The sequence below is a fragment of the Lithobates pipiens genome, unplaced genomic scaffold (genome assembly GCF_037356315.1).
Source record: "Lithobates pipiens isolate NorthernLeopardFrog02 unplaced genomic scaffold, aLitPip1_a1.2 Scaffold_10, whole genome shotgun sequence".
Classification (NCBI taxonomy): Eukaryota; Metazoa; Chordata; class Amphibia; order Anura; family Ranidae; genus Lithobates; species Lithobates pipiens.
The window spans coordinates 158,216,372-158,240,262 of NW_027507686.1; the positions used below are offsets into that span (position 1 = coordinate 158,216,372).

The window sequence follows — 23,891 nt, forward strand, 5'->3', positions numbered from 1 at the left end:
CAAATGGTTCGGGGCTTAAGTGGTTAAACTGGCCTCATTTACAGATAGACATTCATAGTTGATCTAAAATAACTATATGTTACAATGTTTCTCTTTAGCAATGTTGTGAGAAACTTGGCAGGCTGCCTGTTTTTTTTTGCCAGCTGTCAGCTTGAGCAGAAAACTCTCTGCACTGAATGAGGTGGAGTAGAATAGCGATCTTGATTCTTTAACGATTAATTGTGCAGCTTTACTGTGCTGTGTATGATTTGTTTTGCATTAGATGGCTATATCAGTTAAAACTGTAGTAATGGCAGAAGAGCCCGTGGGCAGTGATGGAGACGAGTGCTTAGTGTATCTTACAGCTTCCACTTGCAACCCCCCAAATGCTGCTAGGAGTCATGATGTGGAGTTTACATTTTAAAGCTTCTCCTTGTTGATATTGATATATATTGTGTGTTCAAATTTTTTGCATTTGGAAACATTGTTACAGATTCCCCAAATGAAATACAATGAGAATTATATGATTTATTTAGATGCTTAATACAATAATTGAAGTCATAGAAACCTATTAATTTATGTTGGTAAACCTAATACATAATAAAAAAAGACACCAAGCTAAAACAGACTTTGTTTGATTTTTACATAATTATTAGTTTAAATAATTGCCAGAATCAAAAATTTATAATTTTACACGCAGAGGGGGAAAAGTGATCTTGAAGGCGTTGTATTACATTACACTGAATAACTAAGCCAACATGCAATTAGTGCTACATATGCCGTGTACACACGATCTAATTGTCCGGCTGAATTGATCCGGCAAACAATCCGCCGGACTTTATAACGAACAGACTTGGCCACACACAGACACTCCGAAAGTCTGGTGATTTCTAACGCGATAACGTACAGCACAATAGCTTCCTTCTCGTACTTGCTTCAGAGCCGGAGTAGCACACTGACGAACAGATTGTCCGCTGAAAGCCAAGTCCAGCGGACAAATTTTGAGTCAAAACTACTTTCTAAGTCCGCCGGACTTTACGATGAAAAAGTCCGCTGGAGCCCACACGTGATCGAAATGTCTGGCGTACTGTGGTCCGGCGGACTGAGTCCACTGGACAATTCGATCATGTGTACGCGGCAATAAAGAAACACCTTACTAAAGAGTAGTGACGTTTTCCTGCCCCTACCAAAATGCATCAGTGCTGCTTACTTTTCTATATACTGATGCCTTTTTAGTATTGTTAGAGTGGAAGTTATGCACAATCTTTTGTCAAGGCATGCAAACTTTAGGCCCCATTCACACTTGGCATTTGGCAATTTGGAATCGCAGGCAGAATCACCATGATTCTGCCCACAACTACAAAATTGCATGGCAATTCCAAATAGCACCCCACACACGATGCAATTTTTTCATGATTGTTGCACAACAGAATCGCTCTGCAATTGTGCCAGACACAATTCAGCCACGAGTTTTGCAGTACTGAGTGTGGCATCATCTGTATCCTGTGATTAGAATGAGGGATAGTTTCCTGCTTGGTTGCGGCATTCCATAAATGAAGACAGTGTTTTTATTTTCTTTTTATTTACCACTTCAGCCCCGGAAGGATTTACCCCCTTCCTGACCAGAGCACTTTTTGCGATTTGGCACTGCGTCAATTTTAACTGACAATTGCGCAATCGTGCGACATTGCACCCAAACAAAATTTACTTAATTTTTTTCCCCACAAATAGAGCTTTCTTTTGGTGGTATTTGATCACCTCTGCGATTTTTATTTTTTGCGTTATAAACAAAAAAAGAGCAACAATTTTTAAAAAAAAGCAATACTTTTTACTATAATAAATATCCCCAAAAATATATATAAAAAAAACAAATTTCTTTCTTAGTTTAGGCCGATATGTATTCTTCTACATATATTTGGTAAAAAAAAATCACAATAAGCATATATTAATTGGCTTGCGCAAAAGTTATAGCATCTACAAAATAGGGGATAGATTTATGGCATTTTTATTATTTTTTTTTTATTAGTAATGGCGGCGATTTGTGATTTTTTTTTTTATCATGACTACAACATTATAGCGCGCACATCGGATAGTTTTGACACTATTTTAGGACTATTGTCATTTATACAGCAATCAGTGCTACAAAAATGCATTGATTACTGTGTAAATGACACTGGCAGGGAAGGAGTTAGAGGGGGGCAGTCAAGAGGTTAAGTATGTCCTAGAGAGTGATTCTAACTGTGGGGGGAATTATCTCACTAGAACATGACAGAGATCACTGCTTCCAGTGATAGGGAGCAGTAGATCTCTGTCATGTTGCTAGGCAGAACAGGGAAATGAGTTATTTACATAGGCATTTCCCCGTTCTGCCGCTCCGTGACATGATTGTGGACCCCCGGCGGACACGCGGCGTCTGTGCGCCCACAATGCAGCGATTTAAAGGGGACGTACCTGTACGCCCATTTGCAGAGCTGTGGCATTGTGCCAACATACATCGTCGTGCGCTGGTCGGCATGTGGGTGAGGTTTTGCGAAACACAACAGGGCCCACTCAGAGGGCGACTCGGCCAACACAGCACAGAGGGACTGAGCCAAAAAAATATACAAAAACAGTGTATGTGTGTGACTCCTGCTATAGCCATGGTATCTATATCTACTCATAAGAGTATCTCGCTGCAAGATACTAGGGACACTAACATTTTTCTGCATCCCCCCCATGCAACAGCAGGTTCAAAGTATCCAACATCGTAGCTGTTGAATTATTATGTAGCCATTTTGACCATACTTTGTTGAATTTTTCTGGACAGCGTCGATTACAGTAGGTGTGTTTATATAAAGGAAGTTGACCATTTGCCTCCAGAATGCCACTGTGGATAGCGCAGGCTTTTTCCAGGCAAGGGTGATGGATTTCTGGGCATAAATAAGAGCAGTCCCAGCATAGTCCACTATGCTGTTGTTGAAGCCAACTCTTCCACAAGGCTCAGGAGGCAGACTTGTGGGGAGGAAGGAACAACCATGCCAGAGATGTAATCAATGACTTGATGGACCTACTCCCAAAATTGTACGATGGCAGGGCAGGATCAAAAGATATGGATACAATTTCCAGGAGAATGGGGGCACTGCCAACAGCCCTGGGAAACACTCGGATCTATTTTGTTTACCTGGTAAGGGGGGAACTACTCCCGGTGGATCTTAATTTGGATGAGCCTGCCACAAAGAGAGACCGATTGCTTAAAGGGAAAGTCCCAAATATCAGACCAGTCATCGCCATCCAGATCTAGAATGTCAGCAAGCCACCTCTGCCAGAAAGAGACATACCTGTAAGAGCAATCGTACATAAATACTTATACAGTGCAGAGGTAGGCTTGCTCTAGATCCAAAGGGGAAAGAGTTAGGGCTTGGGAGTGGGGAAACTGGCTACTAAATGTGTGAGGTAACTGCCAGCATCGAAAGTAATAGGTAGTTGGAACATTAAAATTAGCACTGATTGTGGAAAATGAAAGGAAGTGACCTTTACTCATTATATGGGAAATAAATTTGATCTTCTATTTGGTCCATGCATGGGGGGGATCAAGTAGTGCGTAAAAATGAGGTAGATTAAGGTTAAGCCACAGAGGGGTATGCAGACATGCTGCATGTGATGAGTGAGGTTCAAAACTCAATCCCACCTTTCAGGCTTTAAGAGTAGTGAGCATGAGTGGGGTCAGGTCATACGGGGCTTTAGTGACTAAATGCTAACAAATACCTAGATTTATTGCAATACTTCATAGCTAAAGACCAAGCTTCCTTTTTTTTTTTTTTTTGAGCCAATAAACGCTATACAACCTTTCTACCCCCAAACTCCTCAGAGGCCCCAGTGCCTTGTTGACACCTGGGTGTTCAGGAACTTAGCAGATCATGTTCTGGTACCAGAATGGTGCATATCATTGATACTGAGAATTTAGAAATATTTTGTAAAATGAATTGCATGTCTTAGCATGGCAATACTGGACATATTGAGGTTGGTTTACTAAAGGCAAATAGGCTGTTCACTTTGAAAGTTAATTTTTACTTTGCAATGCATTTTTTGCTTAGCTTAGTGATTGTGGTGAAAACTTACTTTGCAACAAATGCCTGACCCAGTGCAAAGAGGATTAAAAATAAAAGTTTTTGCCTGTATATGATTTGATTATTGCAAGTCAACAGAGCTTCACCTTATTCACTAAGATAAGGGGAAGTTTCCTCACAAGGTTAACAGCCTATTTGCCTTCAGTAAATCAACTCACCCCATATCGTCATTACAATATATAATGAGTTGATTTACTGAAGGCACACAGAAATAGAAAACCTCTTCTATGTATCTTCCATCATCTACCAGCATTTTATCAGTTATGGGCGGTGGTACTGGTTTGGTTCCTCTACATTTTTTTCAGCTGTCGCTATCATTAATTGATATCTGTCTGCTTTTATTTCCAGGCGCCAGCCCTGTACAGTCTCTGAAGTGTTTCAGTTTTGCTGGGTGCTGTTCATCAATGCAAAAGGTACAGTGAATAATCTTACGTATTTTCTTTCTTAAAGCAAGTAAATTGTCAAATTTGGGTCCCCAGACTTTCTAAACAAAGGGTTGGTTCACTGTTACCTGTTAGAAGTGAAAAATGCCCCTGCATCAGTGTGAATAAACATGCCTCAATTACAGTGGTCAGTGGGAATGAAAAATTACATTGGGGCCTGTGGTCAGTGAAGGGAGGAAATGCCCTATTGTTGGTGTTAGTGGAAGTAATAGTTCTCCATTGTTGGTATCAGTAGAAGGAATAATGCCACATTGTTGGCATCAGTAGGAGAATATATGTCCTGTTGTTGGTGTCAGTTTGAGGAATAGTACCCCATCGTTAGTGACAGAGGAAGGAAAAGTACACAGTCATTGGTATCAGTCAGAGGAATAATGCCTACTTCCTAGGTATTAGTGCTATAAATGATGCCCCATTGTTGATGTCAGTGGTAGGAATAGTGACCCATTATTTGTGCCAGAGGGAGTAATAGTGCTCAATTGTCGGTGTCAGTGGGAATAACCGTGCTCCATCAATAGTGTCAGTGGAAGGAAATGTGCCCTATGGTTAGTGTCAGTGGAAATAACCGTTCTCCATCAACAGTGGAAGGAAATGTGCCCTATGGTTAGTGTCAGTGGAAATAACCGTTCTCCATCAATAGTGACAGTGGAAGGAAATGTGCCCTATGGTTAGTGTCAGTGGGAATAACTGTTCTACATCAATAATGTCAGTGGAAGCAAATGTGCTTTATTGTCGGTGTCAGTGGGAATAACCGTGCTCCATCAATAGTGTCAGTGGAAGGAAATGTGCTTTATTGTTGGTGTCAGTGGGAATAACCGTGCTCCATCAGTAGTGTCAGTGGAAGGAAATGTGCCCTATGGTTAGTGTCAGTGGGAATAACTGTTCTCCATTAATAATATCAGTGGAAGCAAATGTGCTTTATTGTTGGTGTCAGTGGGAATAACCGTTCCATGCTCCTTCAGTAGTGTTAGTGGGAGGAAATGTGCCCTATTGTTGGTGTCAGTGTAAGGATGGCCAGTTAAATGCAAGCAGGGGGCTGCTGTTTAGGGACCACTGGTCAAAACTGAAGCATAGGTTTACTTATATCCTGGTGTTTTCCAGCCCTTTGATTTATTTGTGTGGTCATGCAGCATTGAGAGTAAAAATGTAAATAGGGTGTGTGCAGAAATAATCAAAAACTAACCAAAAAAAGTGAAAAAGCTGTTCTGTGTAACTAGATAAAATATATAATGTGTAGGACAGCAGCACTCCAGAATACTAGACAAAATACTTAAAGGGATAGCACACCTTCTTTTGTATTAACCTCCCTGGCGGTAATCCAGAGTCTGGCTCGGGCTGGAATTTCAGTACCACGAGCGGTAACCCTGAGCCAGACTCAGGATCACAGCGCTGGATACAGGGAGAGTGACTTACCTTGTCCCCTGGATCCAGCGATGTCCCCCCGCTGTGTGTGCGAGCCGTCCTTAGCTCGATTCACACAGTGCCCGAGTGCCGCTGAGCTCCGTTCCCTGCGACGTTATGACGCACGGGAGCGGAGATCGGCGCCAAATTCAAGAAAGTCAAAATACACAATACACACACTATACTGTAATCTTTCAGATTACAGTACTGTATAAAAAAATACACATCCCCTTTGTCCCTAGTGGTCTGTCCAGTGCCCTGCATGCACTTTTATATTATAAATACTGTTTTTTTCTGCCTGGAATTTTGAGATTGTCCATAGCAACCAAAAATTGTCCCTTTATGTCAAAAGTCATATTAGACCAACTAGAAAACAGCGATAATAAATTAGAATCACTTGCAGAATTGAGCTATAGCGATTTGTGAGGAAATTCGTCATCAAACACTAAATCTAATGATAGCTAAAATTCTGCAAATGAGCAAATTTCTGTGTTTTTGGATTTGATTACATTATTGAATAATTTTTATTATTATTTGTTATCATTATTTATAGTTATTTATTATATTATAAACTTTATCATACCCGGGATGTCTACTAGACTCTTGTTTGAACAGATTTAAGAGAGTTATTCCTAAGAATTACAGGACTACAATATAAAACGCCAAATTTCCATGCAAAATAATTGTACGGCTTTCAGCACCTAAAGTCTGAAATAATCGTACCGCCAGGGAGGTTAAGGGTCTTGCCATAAATATATATCAAAAATCCAAATAAGTGTAAACCATTATGACGTGTGTAATAAATCATAAGCAAATCTCAGAAGGAATAAAGTGCAAATCACATAAAGTCAGCGTCACCTTCACTGCCCAGTAATAGTGAACATCTCCCCCAAATCATCATAAGCCATCGTAAAACATGAAGAGGCCAAAGAGTGCAGTACCATTAAAAATAATACATCGTTTATTTAGTAATTTAACTCACAAAATGAATGATGAGAACAGCATGTGAGCCTTGCTGTGATTTATTGTTTTTAATGTATCTTATTTAACTCTTCATCTCATGCCCTTCATGACCAGGGCATTTTTTTGCTATTCAGCACTGTTCTACTTTAACTGGCAATTGTGTGACAATGTACACAAATAAAATGTATACCTTTTTTCACACAAATAGTTTTTTTGATGGAATTTAATCACCACTGGCTTTTTTTATTTTTTGCTATATAAACGAAAAAAAGACCGAACATTTTGAAAAAACATTTTTTTTATATTTTTTACTTTCTGATATAAAACCTATCCAATAAAAAAAAACAAAAAAAACGTCAACATAAATTTAGGTGTGGGCTCTGGCTGGGCCATTCCAAATCTTTAATCGTCTTCTGGTGAAGCCATTCCTTTGTTGATTTGGATGTGTGCTTTGGGTTGTTGTCATAAATAGTAATATGGTCCAAGCTACCTGTTAACACCCATACAGAATAGGCACCTCATCCCCTATAAATTATGAAATAATGAGTTAATAATGGGTTGTTGTCATGTTAAAAGATGAAGTTCCTCTTCATATTCTGCTTTCTAGCAAAAGCCTGAAGGTTTTGTGCCAATATTGACTGGTATTTGGAACTGTTCATAATTCCCTCTACCTTGACTAATGCCCGTGTTCCAGCTGAAGAAAAACAGCCCCAAAGCATGATGCTGCCACCACCATGCTTCACCGTGGGTATGGTGTTCTTTTGGTGATGTTAAAGCGGAGGTCCACCCTAAAGTGGACCTTCCGCTCATTGGAATCCTCCCCCCCTCCGGCGCCACAATTGGCACCTTTCAGGGGGGAGGGGGGTGCAGGTACCTGTACAGTTCAGGTATCTGCACCCACTTCCTGGATAGCTCTCTGCGGAAAGGGGCGTAGATTACGCCCCTTTCCGAAAGTCCCCCGCTGCCTGCTGGGAAACACACAGATCCCAGAGGCAGCGGGTCCATCCTCATTGCGCAGCGCGACTCGCGCATGCGCAGTAGGGAACCGGGAAATGAAGCCAAAAGGCTCCACTTCCTGATTCCCATACCCAAGATGGCGGCGGCAGCACCCGAGAGACGATCGAGAGATCGGCTTCGGGTGCCGACATCGCGGGCGTGCTGGACAGGTAAGTGTCACTATTTTAAAAGTCAGCAGCTGCAGTATTTGTAGCTGCTGGCTTTTAAAAAAAAAAACGCGCACTCCCGGCGGACCCCCGCTTTAAGTGTTGTTTTTACACCAAACATATCTTTTGGAATTATGACCAAAAAACCTTGGTTTCAAACCATAACACATTTTCCCACATGCTTTTGGGAGACTTCAGATGTGTTTTTGCAAAATGTAGCCGGCCTTGGATTTTTTTGTTGGTAAGAAAAGGCTTTTGTTTTGCCACTCTACCCCATAGCCCAGACATAAATAATATGGGAGATTGTTGTCACCACACAGCCAGCACTTCCAAGATATTCTGTCTCTTGGCAGCCTCCCAGTTGTCTTCTTGTCTTTTCATCAATTTTGGAGAGAAGTCCCGTTCTCAGTAATGTCACTGTTGTGCCATATTTTCTCCACTTGATGGTGACTGTCTTCACTGTGTTCCATGGTATATCTAATGCCTTGGAAATTATTTTGTAGCCTTCTTCTAAATGATACCTTTTAACAATGAGATCCCTCTGATGCTTTGGAAGCTCTTTGCGGACCACGGGATTTGTATTAGGATGTGACTAAGAAAATGTCAGGAAAGATCTACTGGAACAGCTGAACTTTATTTGGGGTTAATCAGAGGCACTTTAAATGATGGCAGATGTGTACTGAATCCTATTTAACATGAGTTTGAATGTGATTGGTCAATTCTGAACACAGCTACATCCCCAGTTATAAGAGCGTGTGTACACTTATTCAACCACATTATTTTAGTATTGTGTTTTTACTCCCCCAAAGATTTCATATTGTTTTTCAACTGAATTGTACCGTTTATAGGCCACATATTAAAGGTGGAAAAAGTTCTGAAATTATTTATCTTTGTCTCACTTTTTTACATCACAGAAACCTGACATTTTAACAGGGGTGTGTAGACTTTTTATATCCACTGTATGTATGTGCATGTTGTATTTGCCTTTATGATATTATGTGCCGGTGCTAAATGCATCAGTATATAGATGTGGGGCGAGCACTGGGGGTCCATTGTAGGGGTGAGCACTGGGGGGGTCCATTGTGGGGTTGAGGTCCATTGTGGGGGTGAGCACTGGGGGTCCATTGTGGGGGTGAGCACTGGGGATCCATTGTGGGGTTGAGCACTGGGGGTCCATTGTGGGGGTGAGCACTGGGGGTCCATTGTGGGGGCGAGCACTGGGGGTCCATTGTGGGGGTGAGCACTGGGGGTCCATTGTGGGGGTGAGTGGGGTCACTGGGGGTCCATTGTGGGGTTGAGCACTGGGGGTCCATTGTTTGGGCAAGCACTGGGGGTCCATTGTGGGGGGTGAGCACTGGGGGTCCATTGTGGGGGGTGAGCACTGGGGGTCCATTGTGGGGGTGAGCACTGGGGGTCCATTGTGGGGGTGAGTGGGGTCACTGGGGGTCCATTGTGAGGGTGAGCACTGGGGGTCCATTGTGGGGTTGAGCACTTGTGGGGTTGAGCACTGGGGGTCCATTGTGGGGGTGAGCACTGGGGGTCCATTGTGGGGGCGAGCACTGGGGGTCCATTGTGGGGGAGAGCACTGGGGGTCCATTGTGGTGGTGAGTGGGGTCACTGTGGGTCCATTGTGGGGTTGAGCACTGGGGGTCCATTGTTTGGGCAAGCACTGGGGGTCCATTGTGGGGGGTGAGCACTGGGGGTCCATTGTGGGGGTAAGTGGGGTCACTGGGGGTCCATTGTGAGGGTGAGCACTGGGGGTCCATTGTGGGGGTGAGCACTGGGGGTCTATTGTGGGGTTGAGCACTGGGAGTCCATTGTGGGGTTGAGCACTGGGGGTCCATTGTGGGGGTGAGCACTGGGGGTCCATTGTGGGGGCGAGCACTGGGGTCCATTGTGGGGGTGAGCACTGGGGGTCCATTGTGGGGGTGAGTGGGGTCACTGGGGCTCCATTGTGGGGGTGAGCACTGGGGGTCCATTGTGGGGGTGAGCACTGGGGGTCCATTGCGGGGGTGAGCACTGGGGGTCCATTGCGGGGTGAGCACTGGGGGTCCATTGTGGGGATGAGCACTGGGGGTCTATTGTGGGGTTGAGCACTGGGAGTCCATTGTGAAGTTGAGCACTGGGGGTCCATTGTGGGGGTGAGCACTGGGGGTCCATTGTGGGGGCGAGCACTGGGGGTCCATTGTGGGGGTGAGCACTGGGGGTCCATTGTGGGGGTGAGTGGGGTCACTGGGGGTCCATTGTGGGGGTGAGCACTGGGGGTCCATTGTGGGGGTGAGCACTGGGGGTCCATTGCGGGGGTGAGCACTGGGGGTCCATTGTGGGGGTGAGTGGGGTCACTGGGGGTCCATTGTGGGGTGAGCACTGGGGGTCCATTGTGGGGTGAGCACTGGGGGTCCATTGTGGGGGTGAGTGGGGTCACTGGGGGTCCATTGTGGGGGTGAGCACTGGGGGTCCATTGTGGGGTGAGCACTGGGGGTCCATTGTGGGGGTGAACACTGGGGGTCCATTGTGGGGGTGAGCACTGGGGGTCCATTGCGGGGGTGAGCACTGGGGGTCCATTACGGGGGTGAGCATTGGGGGTCCATTGTGGGGGTGAGCACTGGGGGTCCATTGTGGGGGTGAGTGGGGTTACTGGGGGTCCATTGCGGGGGTGAGCACTGGGGGTCCATTGTGGGGGTGAGTGGGGTCACTGGGGGTCCATTGCGGGGGTGAGCACTGGGGGTCCATTGTGGGGGTGAGCACTGGGGGTCCATTGTGGGGGTGAGAACTGATGGGTGGCTATGTTCAAATACACAAGGAGGACTTGCAGAATGAACATAGCAGCCACCCTAGGACAGGTTGGCTCTGAACACAGGAATAAAACATACATTTCTGAGAGGATACCAAGGAAGGGAGAGATAAAAGATACATTCAACTAACATTTTTATGTATTGAATTTTGTTTTATTTAATAAAAAATATGAGTTTATTGTCACTTTAAAGATTGGTAAGCTGCAGTATGATGAAGATTTGTTTTTGGGGTTAATACCGCTATATTTGAATTGTGCTCACAGGTGTAAAAAACACATTTTAAATCCTTTTTTTTGATTGCAGACCTGAATACAGATCTATTGTTTTCAGTGGAGACATGCACACAGGTGTGTAAACATGCACCGTGTTCATATCTGTATCCGAAAATCACAAAGTCTGCGTCTGAGGACATGCATTTTATACAATAGGAATGTAAACGTCTGTAAACGCATGTATAGATCCAAAATTGCAAAAAAAAGCAGGAGGATATATAACTACAATTTTATATATTTGTAAATGTATCTAAAGGCAAGCATGTTACTGATCATACTGGGCATTTTTGCCAAAAAAAAAACTTGCCTATGATTGGTAATCATTACATCCATGTGCATGGGGCCTAATGCTTCCACTATTATTGTTGTGGCTGACAAACGCTGTCTGCAGCCTATGTGAAGACACGGGAAATGTTTCCTATTTAACCACTTAACAACCGACCCATAGCCGAATGACGGCTACAGGGAGGTTGTTTAATTCCGCTCTCACGCGCTACCTGGGGCGCGCACTCGAGAGCATCCGGGTCCACAGGACCGGCGCATGACGGTAAACGGCCGCTCATCGTGGCCGTTTACCACGTGATCGTTCCGACGGAGTGATCACTTGTAAACAAACATAACATGACGCCGGTTCCTCCCTCCCCCTCTCTGTACCGATCGGTACAGAGGAGGGGGAAGAGATCGGTGTCAGCAGAGCTGTGGGCTGCATCTGCAGTGCCCACATCACTGCTCACCGAAATTTAACCCCTCAATTCCCTGCCAATACTCTGCAATACCAGCTAATACTCTGCAATACCCACCAATATTCTGCAATGCCAGCTAATACTCTGCAATACCCACCAATACTCTGCAATGCCAGCTAATACTCTGCAATACCCACCAATACTCTGCAATACCCTCCAATACTCTGCAGTACCCGGCAATACTCTGCAGTACCCACCAATACTCTGCAATACCCACCAATACTCTGCAATACCCACCAATACTCTGCAATACCCGCCAATACTCTGCAATACCAGCTAATACTCTACAATACAAGCCAATACTCTGCAATACCCGCTAATACTCTGCAATACCCCGCCAATACTCTGCAATACCCGCTAATACTCTGCAGTACCCGCTAATACTCTGCAGTACCTGCCAATACTCTGCAGTACAATTCCAGCCAATACTCTGCAATACCCTGCCATAAATTGTCATACCCGGAGATACCCAGCCATACTTGGTGATACCCTGCAATACCCAGCCATAGACATTCCCGCCGCCCTCCGGTGCTTCTACCGACTCTCCAATACGATCAAAGCCAGACTCTTTTTTTTTTATTTCAGGCTTCCCAGCTTAGAGGTGAGATGTGGGGTCTTATTGACCCCATATCTCACTGTAAAGAGGACCTGTCATGCCATATTCCTATTACAAGGGATGTTTACATTCCTTGTAATAGGAATAAAAGTGATCAAAAAATGTATTTTTGGGGAAAAAAATGTCAAACTAAAATAAATAAAGTAAAATGAACAATAAGAAAAAATTTTTTTTTAAAGCGCCCCTGTCCCCATGTGCTCGCATGCAGAAGCGAATGCATATGTAAGTCCCACCCACATATGAAAACGTTGTTCAAATCACACATGTGAGGTATCGCTGCGAACGTTAGAGCGAGAGCAATAATTCTAGCCCTAGACCTCCTCTGTAACTTAAAACATGTAACCAGTAAAAAAAATGTAAAGCGTCGCCTATGGGGCTTTTTAAGTAGCGATGTTTGGCGCCATTCCACGAGCGTGTGCAATTTTGAAGAGTGACATGTTGAGTATCTATTTACTCGGCGTAACTTAATCTTTCGCATTATGCAAAAATTGGGCTAACTTTACTGTGTTTTTTTTTAAGCACAAAATAGTTTTTTTTTCCAAAAAAAAGCATTCGAAAAATTGCTGTGAAAATACCGCACGAGATAAAAAGTTGCAACGACCACCATTGTATTCTCCAGGGTCTTTGCTAAAAAAAACATATATAATGTTTTGGGATTCTATGTAATTTTCTAGCAAATAAATGTTGATTTTTACATGTAGGAGAGAAATGTCAGAATTGTCCTGGGTGCTCCAGAACGCCTGATGGCGCTCCCTGCATGTTAGGCCTCTGTATGTGGCCACACTGTGTAAAAGTCTCACACATGTGGTATCGCCATACTCGGGAGTAATAGCAGAATGTGTTTTGGGGTGTAATTTGTGGTATGCATATGCTGTGTGTGAGAAATAAACCGATAATATGACAATTTTGCGGAAAAAAAAGTCAAAAAAATCTTGATTTTGCAAAGAATTGTGGGAAAAAATTACAACTTAAAAAAACTCATCATGCCTCTTACTAAATACCTTGGAATGTCTTCTTTCCAAAAAGGGGTCATTTGGGGGGGATTTGTACTTTTCTGGCATGTTAGGGTCTCAAGAATTGAAATAGGCCATCAGTACTTCAAGTGTGATCAATTTTCAGATATTGGCACCATAGCTTGTGGACTCTATAACTTTCACAAAGACCAAATAATATCCACCAATTTTTACTTATTTTTACCAAAAATATGTAGTGGTATAAATTTTGGCCAAAATTTATGAAGAAAAATTACTAATCTGCTAAATTTTATAACAGAAACTAAGAAAAATTCATTTTTTTACAGAATTTTTGGTATTTTTTCTTTTATAGCACAAAAAAATAAAAAACGAGCGGTGATTAAATACCACCAAAAGAAAGCTCCATTTGTGTGAAAAAAAAGCCAAAAATGTCATATAGGTCCAGTGTTGCATGACTGAGTAATTGTCATTCAAAATGTGAGAGCACCGAAAGCAGAAAATTGGTCTGGTTATTAAGGGTGTTTAAGTGCCCAGTGGTCAAGTGGTTAATGTACCTCTATAGGTTTAGAAGTAACACTGAGCAGGCTTTCTGTACAAAACGTCATTGTATTGCACTTTTACTTTTAGATTGATGTAAACTCTCCCTCTGGTATGGAAATGGTTAATGGGATTGTTAGTATGGCTCAGTAAACCATGATTGGTAATAACCCCTCCATAATCCAGCCTGCATTAGATTCAGCATCACTAGTAGCTTATCATAGCAACCACAGTGCAGCAGGCAAGTTAGGGCTTGTTTGTGAAAGGCTTCTGTCATCTGAAGACCAATAGGAGACGGCTTCTCGGCAAACTGTTCAGCTTTTCTTTCCAAGTCTGACAGCTACTGCAGACATACATGCACTGTGCGGGAGGCTGGTGACATGCCTGGAGTGTGAGTATGTTCCCATTGTTGGGTTATTTGGGTGGGTAAATAAGTAGTGCATGCAAAGGAACTAGAATGTATACTGTCCCATCTAGATTAAGAATTTGTTACTGTATATGATCTCCTATATGCTGCATGATGTGTGTTCAGAAGAGCGGACACGTTTCTGTATCTCCAGGGGTCACATTATTCACTTTCTAACATCTGATTTTTGCTCTTTATCTTGGTTTGTGTTTAATGAGAAACAACTTTTTTTTATAAGTGTAAGAAGAAATGTTATTTACATGTGTTTGTATTGCAAACTACATTTTGTGAACATTAATAAGTTCAGAAGAAAGAAAGATTAAATATTTAAGAACATGCATATGTAAACATATATAAAAATGACAATCTAGAGGGTAATTACAACACACACACACAGTATCTCACAAAAGTGAGTACACCCCTCACATTTTTGTACATATTTTATTATATCTTTCATGTAACAACACTGAAGAAATGACACTTTGCTACAATGTAAAGTAGTTAGTGTACAGAATTTGCTGTCCCCTCAAAATAACTCTACACACAGCCATTAATGTCTTAACTGCTGGCAACAACAGTGAGAACACTCACAATGTCCAAATTGGGCCCAAAGTGTCAATATTTTGTGTGGTCGCCATTATATTCCAGCACTGCCTTAACCCTCTTAGGCATGGAGTTCACCAGAGCTTCACAGGTTGCCACTGGAGTCCTCTTCTACTCCTCAATGATGACTTGACGGAGCTGGGGGATGTTAGAGACCTTGCGCTCCTCCACCTTCCGTTTGATGATTCCCCACAGATGCTCAATAGGGTTTAGGTCTGGAGACATGGTTGGTCAGTCCATCACCTTTACCCTCAGCTTCCTTAGCAAGGCAGTTGTCATCTTGGAGGTGTGTTTGGGGTCGTTATCATGTTTGAATATTGCCCTGTGGCCCAGTCTCCAAAGGGAGGGGATCATGCTCTGCTTCAGTATGTCACAGTACATGTTGGCTTTCATGGTTCCCTCAATGAAGGGTAACTCCCCAGGAGTGGCGTAGCATGGGTTGTCAGCGCCAAGGGCAAGGCAAGTAATTTGCTCCCCTAACGCGTGGACTTTTAGCACTCAATGAGTCCCTTAGACTAGTACAGTATAAAACCCCTTACCCCCTATGTCACAGATCAGCTGCAGAGCTGATCTGTGTCTTACCTTTACTGCTGTAGGTCAGCTGGCACCTGTGACACTACACTGTCCACTATACTACACTGTCCACCATACTACGCTATCCTGACTACCACACTACGCTACACTGACCACCATACTACGCTACACTGACTGACCACCATACTACACTGACTGACCACTATAATACACTGACTGACCACCATACTACACTGACTGACCACCATACTACACTGACTGACCACTACACTGACTGACCACTATACTACACTAACTGACCACCATACTACGCTACACTAACCACTACACTGACTGACCACTATACTACACTGACTGACCACCATACCTCACTGACTGACCACCATACTACGCTACACTGACCACTATACTACACTGACTGACCCCTATACTACGCTACACTAACCACTACACTGACTGGCCACTATACTACACTGACTGGCCACCAAACTACACTGACTGACCACCATACTACACTGACTTAACACTATAGTACACTGTTCTCTCTCTCCAGCTCCCCCTCCGGCCAGTAACACGACTCTCACTCACCTTCTTCTTGTCCATGGTCCTGGCCTGCATTGGTACGGAATATAGGAGGAGGAGAAGAGTCTCCTCAGAAGACAGCGGCCGCAACGGCTGAAATTTTTTCTTGTCTCCCTCGCACTCTGGCTGCTGCCATGTTCAGTATGCGCACTGTGATTGGGCGTATGGGTCATGTGCGAAAGTGTGCCATAAGGAGCAACCGCAAGACAGGCCAGCCCTACGCCTCACATGACCCCCATACATCCAATCACAGGACGCCGAACACTGAACATGGTGGCCGGAGCGAGGGGGACACAGGAACGTAAAATTAGGAGGAGGCAGCCAGTGACACACATACTGGCGCCCCCTCTAAATTTCACACCCGGGGCCACGGCACCGCCTGCACCTCCCACGCTACACCACTGCTCCCCAGTGCCAGCAGCACTCATGCAGCCCAACCATGACACTCCCACCACCATGCTTGACTGTAGGCAAGACACACTTGTCTTTGTACTCCTCACCTGGTTGCCGCCACACACGCTTAACACCATCTGCACCAAATAAGTTTATCTTGGTCCCATTAATCCATGTCTTTAGTCTGCTTGTCTTCAGCAAACTGTTTGCAGGCTTTCTTGTGCATCATCTTTAGAAGAGGCTTTCTTCTGGGACGATAGCCATGCAGACCAATAATACAGGAATGGAGAAGGGTTTTAGGTTGGGACTTTAAATGTGGAAATGGCCTGGTAAGTTCAAATACCTCCATGCAGACCAATTTGCTGCAGTGTGCATGGCTGACCGCCCACACTTTCAACCTCTGCAGAAATGCTGGCAGCACTCATAGCAACTCATATGGTTGATGATTTGCTTTGATTTATGAGTGCTTTGGATTGCAAGCATTTTTCCCGGAATGAATTATGCTCGTAATCTAAGGTTTTACTGTATATATAGATCATACCCTATAAATAAACACTATATTGTCAAAAATATCTGGACGCACATGAACTTTATTGGCATCCCAGTCTTAGTCCTTAGGGTTCAATTTTGAGTTGGCTCACCCTATACCTCTATACCAGCTTCAACTCTTCTGAGAAAGCTGGCCACAAGGTTCAGGAGTGTGTCTATGGGAATGCTTGACCATTCTTTCAGATGCGCATTTGTGAGGTCAGGCACTGATGTGGACGAGAAGGCCTGGCTTGCAGCCTCCGCTCTAATTCATCCCAAAGATGTTCTGTCCAGTTGAGGTCAGGACTGGCGCAGTCAAGTTCCTCCACCCAAACCTCACTTATCCATGTTGTTATGGACCTTCCTCCCCTTAATACTAACAATGGGACACTATTCCGCCCACTAATATAAACGATGGGACACTATTCTTTTCACTAATACCAACAATGGGACACTTCCTCCCACTAATACCAACGATCTAACACTATTCCTCCCCTTAATACCAATGATGGGGCAATATTCTCCCCACTAATACCAATGATGGAACACTTTTCCTCCCACTAATACCAATGATGGAACACTATTCCTCCCACTAATACCAATGATGGAACACTATTCCTCCCACTAATACCAATGATGGGACACTATTCCTCCCACTAATACCAATGATGGGACACTATTCCTCCCACTAATACCAATGATGGAACACTATTCCTCCCACTAATACCAATGATGGGACACTATTCCTCCCACTAATACCAATGATGGGACACTATTCCTCCCACTAATACCAATGATGGAACACTATTCCTCCCACTAATACCAATGATGGAACACTATTCCTCCCACTAATACCAATGATGGAACACTATTCCTCCCACTAATACCAATGATGGGACACTATTCCTCCCACTAATACCAATGATGGAACACTATTCCTCCCACTAATACCAATGATGGAACACTATTCCTCCCACTAATACCAATGATGGGACACTATTCCTCCCACTAATACCAATGATGGGACACTATTCCTCCCACTAATACCAATGATGGAACACTATTCCTCCCACTAATACCAATGATGGGACACTATTCCTCCCACTAATACCAATGATGGAACACTATTCCTCCCACTAATACCAATGATGGAACACTATTCCTCCCACTAATACCAATGATGGAACACTATTCCTCCCACTAATACCAATGATGGGACACTATTCCTCCCACTAATACCAGTGATGGGACACTATTCCTCCCACTAATACCAATGATGGGACACTATTCCTCCCACTAATACCAATGATGGGACACTATTCCTCCCATTAATACCAATGATGGGACACTATTCCTCCCACTAATACCAGTGATGGGACACTATTCCTCCCACTAATACCAATGATGGGACACTATTCCTCCCACTAATACCAATGATGGAACACTATTCCTCCCACTAATACCAATGATGGGACACTATTCCTCCCACTAATACCAATGATGGAACACTATTCCTCCCACTAATACCAATGATGGAACACTATTCCTCCCACTAATACCAATGATGGAACACTATTCCTCCCACTAATACCAATGATGGGACACTATTCCTCCCACTAATACCAGTGATGGGACACTATTCCTCCCACTAATACCAATGATGGGACACTATTCCTCCCACTAATACCAGTGATGGGGAACTATTCCTCCCACTAATACCAATGATGGGACACTATTCCTCCCACTAATACCAATGATGGGACACTATTCCTCCCACTAATACCAATGATGGAGCACTATTTCCCCCGCTAATACCAATGATGGGACACTATTCCTCCCACTAATACCAATGATGGGGCACTATTCCTCCCACTAATACCAGTGATGGGACACTATTCCTCCCACTAATACCAATGATGGGACACTATTCCTCCCACTAATACCAATGATGGGACACTATTCCTCCCACTAATACCAATGATGGGACACTATTCCTCCCACTAATACCAATGATGGAGCACTATTTCCCCCGCTAATACCAATGATGGGACACTATTCCTCCCACTAATACCAATGATGGGGCACTATTCCTCCCACTAATACTAACAATGGGGCATTGGTTACATCCACTGACACCGGGGCATTTCGTACTTCCACTGAGCAAAGTCTGGCCCCTTAAAGTATGAAGGATCGTAAACTGGCCCTTCATTGGTAAGGACTGGAGATCCCTGCTCTAGATTATGGTTTCTGTTCTTAATAATTGGATTTTTTTTTGCTTCTGGAGGTGTTCCCATGAAGAAAAAAAAAATTAAAAGTCAGCAGCTACAAATACTGCAGCTGTTGACTTTTAATAATCGGATACCTACCTGTGCCAGGGTCCAGCAATGCCCCGCTCCTGCCCCCCCTCCTCTCAGCGTTGCGGGCATTGCAACTGTGGGCACCCGGCTGTGGCTTCACAGCTGGGCACCCACTGCGCATGCGCGAATGGCCGTGCAGTCATCTGAGGCCTGTCACATGTCCCAGGTGACTGACAGGAGGGAGGGAGCGGAGCTGAGCCCTTCCTGCACCGAGGGGAAGTGACGTTGGGTGCCCGGGCACTGAAGGAGGCACACTACGAGGGACCCCCTAGCAACAGGCATTTAGAGGCGAGTTTAAAAAAAAATTCAAAATGTTTTTTTTTTAATGAATTTTAAGCATTTTAACATTCACAAAAAACTTGGTATACAACAATGAGTTAAACCTCTATAACAAACTAAGTAAATAAGAATATTTAGTAGACGGCCTCCTCAGTCTGATGTGTATCAATGCTTATTGCAATAATTCTTCCCCATAATTTTCTACACATTTTTGTAATATTATGAGATTACACAGTTATCAAGGTGAGAATTACAGGTCTACCACTGCTGTCCTCCTAATATTGATTCTAGAATCCCGTCTATTTCTGAAAGTGAAGTCCAATCTCAAGATCTGCATAATTATTCAGAGTCCTTATCTGACTAGGAATTGTAGATCAATATAACATCCAGATAACATTTATTTCTATATATATAATTGATCTTTGTCACAATCGGTTCCCTAGCACACGCACACAGATAATTGTTCAGTTGATCAGATATGATAAAGAAAAATTCCACCAAAGATGTATGGCTTGCAAAGTAGAGCTTGATTAAGAGTTCACTAAATCAATTACATTGAGGGTTTGGTTTTAACTTTATTCTTTTGAGTTATCATATCTATGTGCATGTTGCAACTATAATGCCTTGTACACACGGTCGGACATTCCGACCACAAAATCCGTCTGATTTTTTCCAACGAATTTTGGGCCAAACTTGTCTTGCATACACACACCAAAGTTGTCGGAAAATCTGATCGTTCTGAGCTCGGTGACGTAGAACATGTACATCGGGACTATAAACGGGCCAGTAGCCAATAGCTTTCGTCTCTTAGTTTATTCTGAGCATGCGTGGCACTTTGTCCGTCGGAATTGTCTACACACGATCGGAATTTAAACGATTGGATTTTGTTGTTGGAAAATTTTAGATCCAACTCTCAAACTTTGTGCGTCGGAAAATCAGATGGAAAAAGTCTGATAGAGCCCACACACAATTGGATTTTCCGACATAATCTGATCGGACTTTTTCCGTCTGAATTTCTGACCGTGTGTATGGGACACAAGGCCCCATTCACACCTGAGTGTACTGTGGTCATGGGCGGAATTGCGCAATCCGAGCCGCAATTCCAGCATCTCTGCAAAACGTGGAACACGTTTGCAATGCCATTATTTGTTATTTGTCAAGCGACAACACTGGCTAAAATCGCTGCAAAAACTGCACCGTTAAATGCTCCTGGCTCTGTGCCAAAATTTGGTACTTGAGCTTCTTTGGAGCGGAGGGAGGCCCATTCAAATGAATGGTGCTACTCCAAAAACACGCCACAAAAAAGCTAAAAAAAAAACGCCGTTCAGCAGCTGTCGCTGCACTACGCTTAGGTGTGAATGGGGCCTAAATTTTTCTGTAAACTACTTGAAATATCACAAGCAATTATATAATTCAACCTTGTGCTGAATTATTCTTCACGGTTGAAATGATCTTTTTTTTTTTCATTTGAAGACAAAAAGTAAAATGGAAACTGTCCCTAAAAATGGAAACATGAATAGAGTTTCTGCAGGTTCTGTACATAGTAAAAATAATGAAAACATTGACTTCTATTCTGGAATCTTCATCTATCGTATTCTTGTCTGGTTAATTGACGGGCAACTCCAAAACTTCTTCTGTCCCTGAAAAAATGTCAGGCTCCAACTCGAGGAAGAATAATTCTTTTAGAAACGAAAAGACAAAATATCTTGTAGCTAAATTATTAAATCCGGGCGCCTATTCCTAAAGGTCAAAATTTACTATTTAGTTTTTTCAAAAAATATCATTTCTGACAGTTTCACCTTTTTGTAGTGCTGCTAATTTTGCCATTTAGAGAGAAATCTTTTTTCTGTGGATAACTGGCAGTTCTACCCTAAACCAATGTATTCTATTATTTTCTGTACGAGGAACCTAGGGAATCTGCGGACTGGAAGAAGTGCACATATTTATTTGTATTCATTTTGCTGTCTTTTAACAAATCTTCAGTACTTTTCATCATTTTCTTTTAGCTCCCCAACCCCACACTCTTTTATTTCAAACTTTATTACACAGTTTCTAAACCTAAAACATTTTAGAGGAGTGTGTGAAAAAGGGTAATGTGGGAATGTTTCTGTACCCTTATATTATTTGTCTACCAGAGGCCTTTTTTCGGTTTTTGCACACATTAAATTGCAAATTTTTGGCCTGAAGATTAGATAAAACCCCAAATTATTATATATTATCTGTAAATAAATACCCTGGTGGTAGCTGCAATTTTTTTACATAATACATGTTACATATGATATTAGCACACGTTTATCAAAAAAATAAATAAAAAATACACTAATGGTGCATGCAAACACAATATGTTACACAATGTCTGGTAAAAATATAAAAGATGAGATTGTGTCAACTACAAAGATATGCAAGTCAAACCTTAAAATTACACACGCCCCTGAAATGGTACCAAACATTGCCCATTAATGTTGCTTTAAAAGCCTTTACAGGCCCTAAAGGCCTGGTCGTGAAATGAATGATCTAAGTACGATGTTTGTGGCAATATGTAATATGTGTAGCGCAGTCATCATTTTTGCACACCCACCACATGCATTTATGTTCTTATGCACCATACACACGGTCGGATTTTCCGACTGAAAATGTTTGATGGGAGCTTGTTGTCGGAAATTCTTACCGTGTGTAGGCTCCATCTGACATTTTCCATCGGAATTTCCGTCACACAAAATTTGAGATCTGGATCTCAAATTTTCCGACAACAAAATCCATTGTCGGAAATTCAGATCGTGTGTGTACACAATTCCAACTCACAAAGTTCCACGCATGCTCGGAATCAAGCAGAACTTTATTTTTCTCGGCTCTTCGTACGTGTTTTATGTCGCCGCGTTATTGATGTTCTCAAATTTCCGACCAACTTTGTGTGACCGTGTGTATGCAAGACAAGTTTGAGCCAACATCCGTTGGAAAAAATTTGTTGTCGGAATGTCCAATCAATGTCCAATCGTGTGTACGGGGCATTATGGGGGTTGGAGACTTTAACATTTGTGTTTTTGTTTTTTCTACTCTTTAAATGTTACTTTATTTAATTTTACAATTAAATGAGAAGTATGGCCAAAGCTCTTTGGCCATACAGCGGGTTAAAGTCAGCTGACAGGTGACGTCACAAAGTGAGTCCAGGCTCTGCAGAGATCCCAGCAATAATGTCAGGATCACGTCAGGATAATATCAGATTCTTCACCGGAAACTGGCACAACCTCTCAACAGGCCGCTGAGAGTCAGAGCCGGCCGCTTTTGCCCCTCCACAGTCCATTACTTCAGTGAGCACTGGAGGGGCAGAGCACAGAGTGGTGACTGACAGTCACTACTCTGTGCTCACAGTAGACCTAAGAACTGAGCAATCAGCAGTCTTTGATCGCCGTGTAGAGCCAACTGTGGACAGCAGCAGTATCGGGTATATAAAAGTGGTCAGCCTTCGCGCCGCTAAGTGGTAATAAGTGACTAAAGTGGAACAAAATCCAAAATCAGATATAATGAAACACAGATGCTGTGAAAAAGAGCCTGAGTGATATAAAGTGCAAATGCTAACTAAAAAATGCAGCAGGACAAAATAGTGAGCACAAACTATCAAATAATGAATATAAAGGGGTGGGTCCTGCGCAAATCGTGCCACTCAAATAAAGTACACAAATTCAAAATAATATAAATATGTGCATACATACAATGCCGTGAAAAAAAATATAGTCCAAAAAACAGCACGCATAAAAATATATGAAAAATATATAAAAAAATGGAAAAAAGGTTTAATGATAGAACAATAATAAAATGTCCGCTACTCAAGGCTCCCAGAACTCTCACCTTTAAACGAAGTGAATAAGCAAATCAAACAAACCCCAGGATTCTCTTATTTCATTCATAAATAATAAATAATAGCCATCAGGAAATCCAAAGGAGGGATGCAATGATACAATTCCGCCACTAGAGGGCCAGTCCCAGCTTCCAGAACAGGTGAAATGGATCTTCACTTCTATTTCACAGTGTATGGCTCAAAATAAGAGAGAGGAGGGGGAGAGAGAGAAACAGGAGACTTCCATAGTGTAGTAGTTTAAAAAACGGCAGGTAGATTTATTAAAAAGCAGTAAAGACTCTCACATTTTAATTGCAAAAACAAGCACAATCAGGAAGAGGGTATAATGACAACTTCCTCCCGCCTTACTCTACTTCCGGTTCGT

The 23,891-nt window shown here is 42.9% G+C and overlaps 1 protein-coding gene across 2 annotated transcripts in view; it reads left to right on the plus strand.

The window, feature by feature from the left end:
* Nucleotides 1–23,891, plus strand: part of RBL2 (RB transcriptional corepressor like 2) — a 154,498-nt gene that overhangs the window by 36,951 nt on the left and 93,656 nt on the right. Inside the window, exon 4 of one of the 2 annotated variants that reach the window (XM_077458472.1) lies at nucleotides 4,434–4,498. In XM_077458472.1, coding sequence (XP_077314598.1) covers nucleotides 4,434–4,498 — 65 coding nt within the window. Of the gene's footprint in view, nucleotides 1–4,433; nucleotides 4,499–14,249; nucleotides 14,381–23,891 lie in introns of those variants that run through there. The other variant, XM_077458473.1, reaches the window with a different exon arrangement.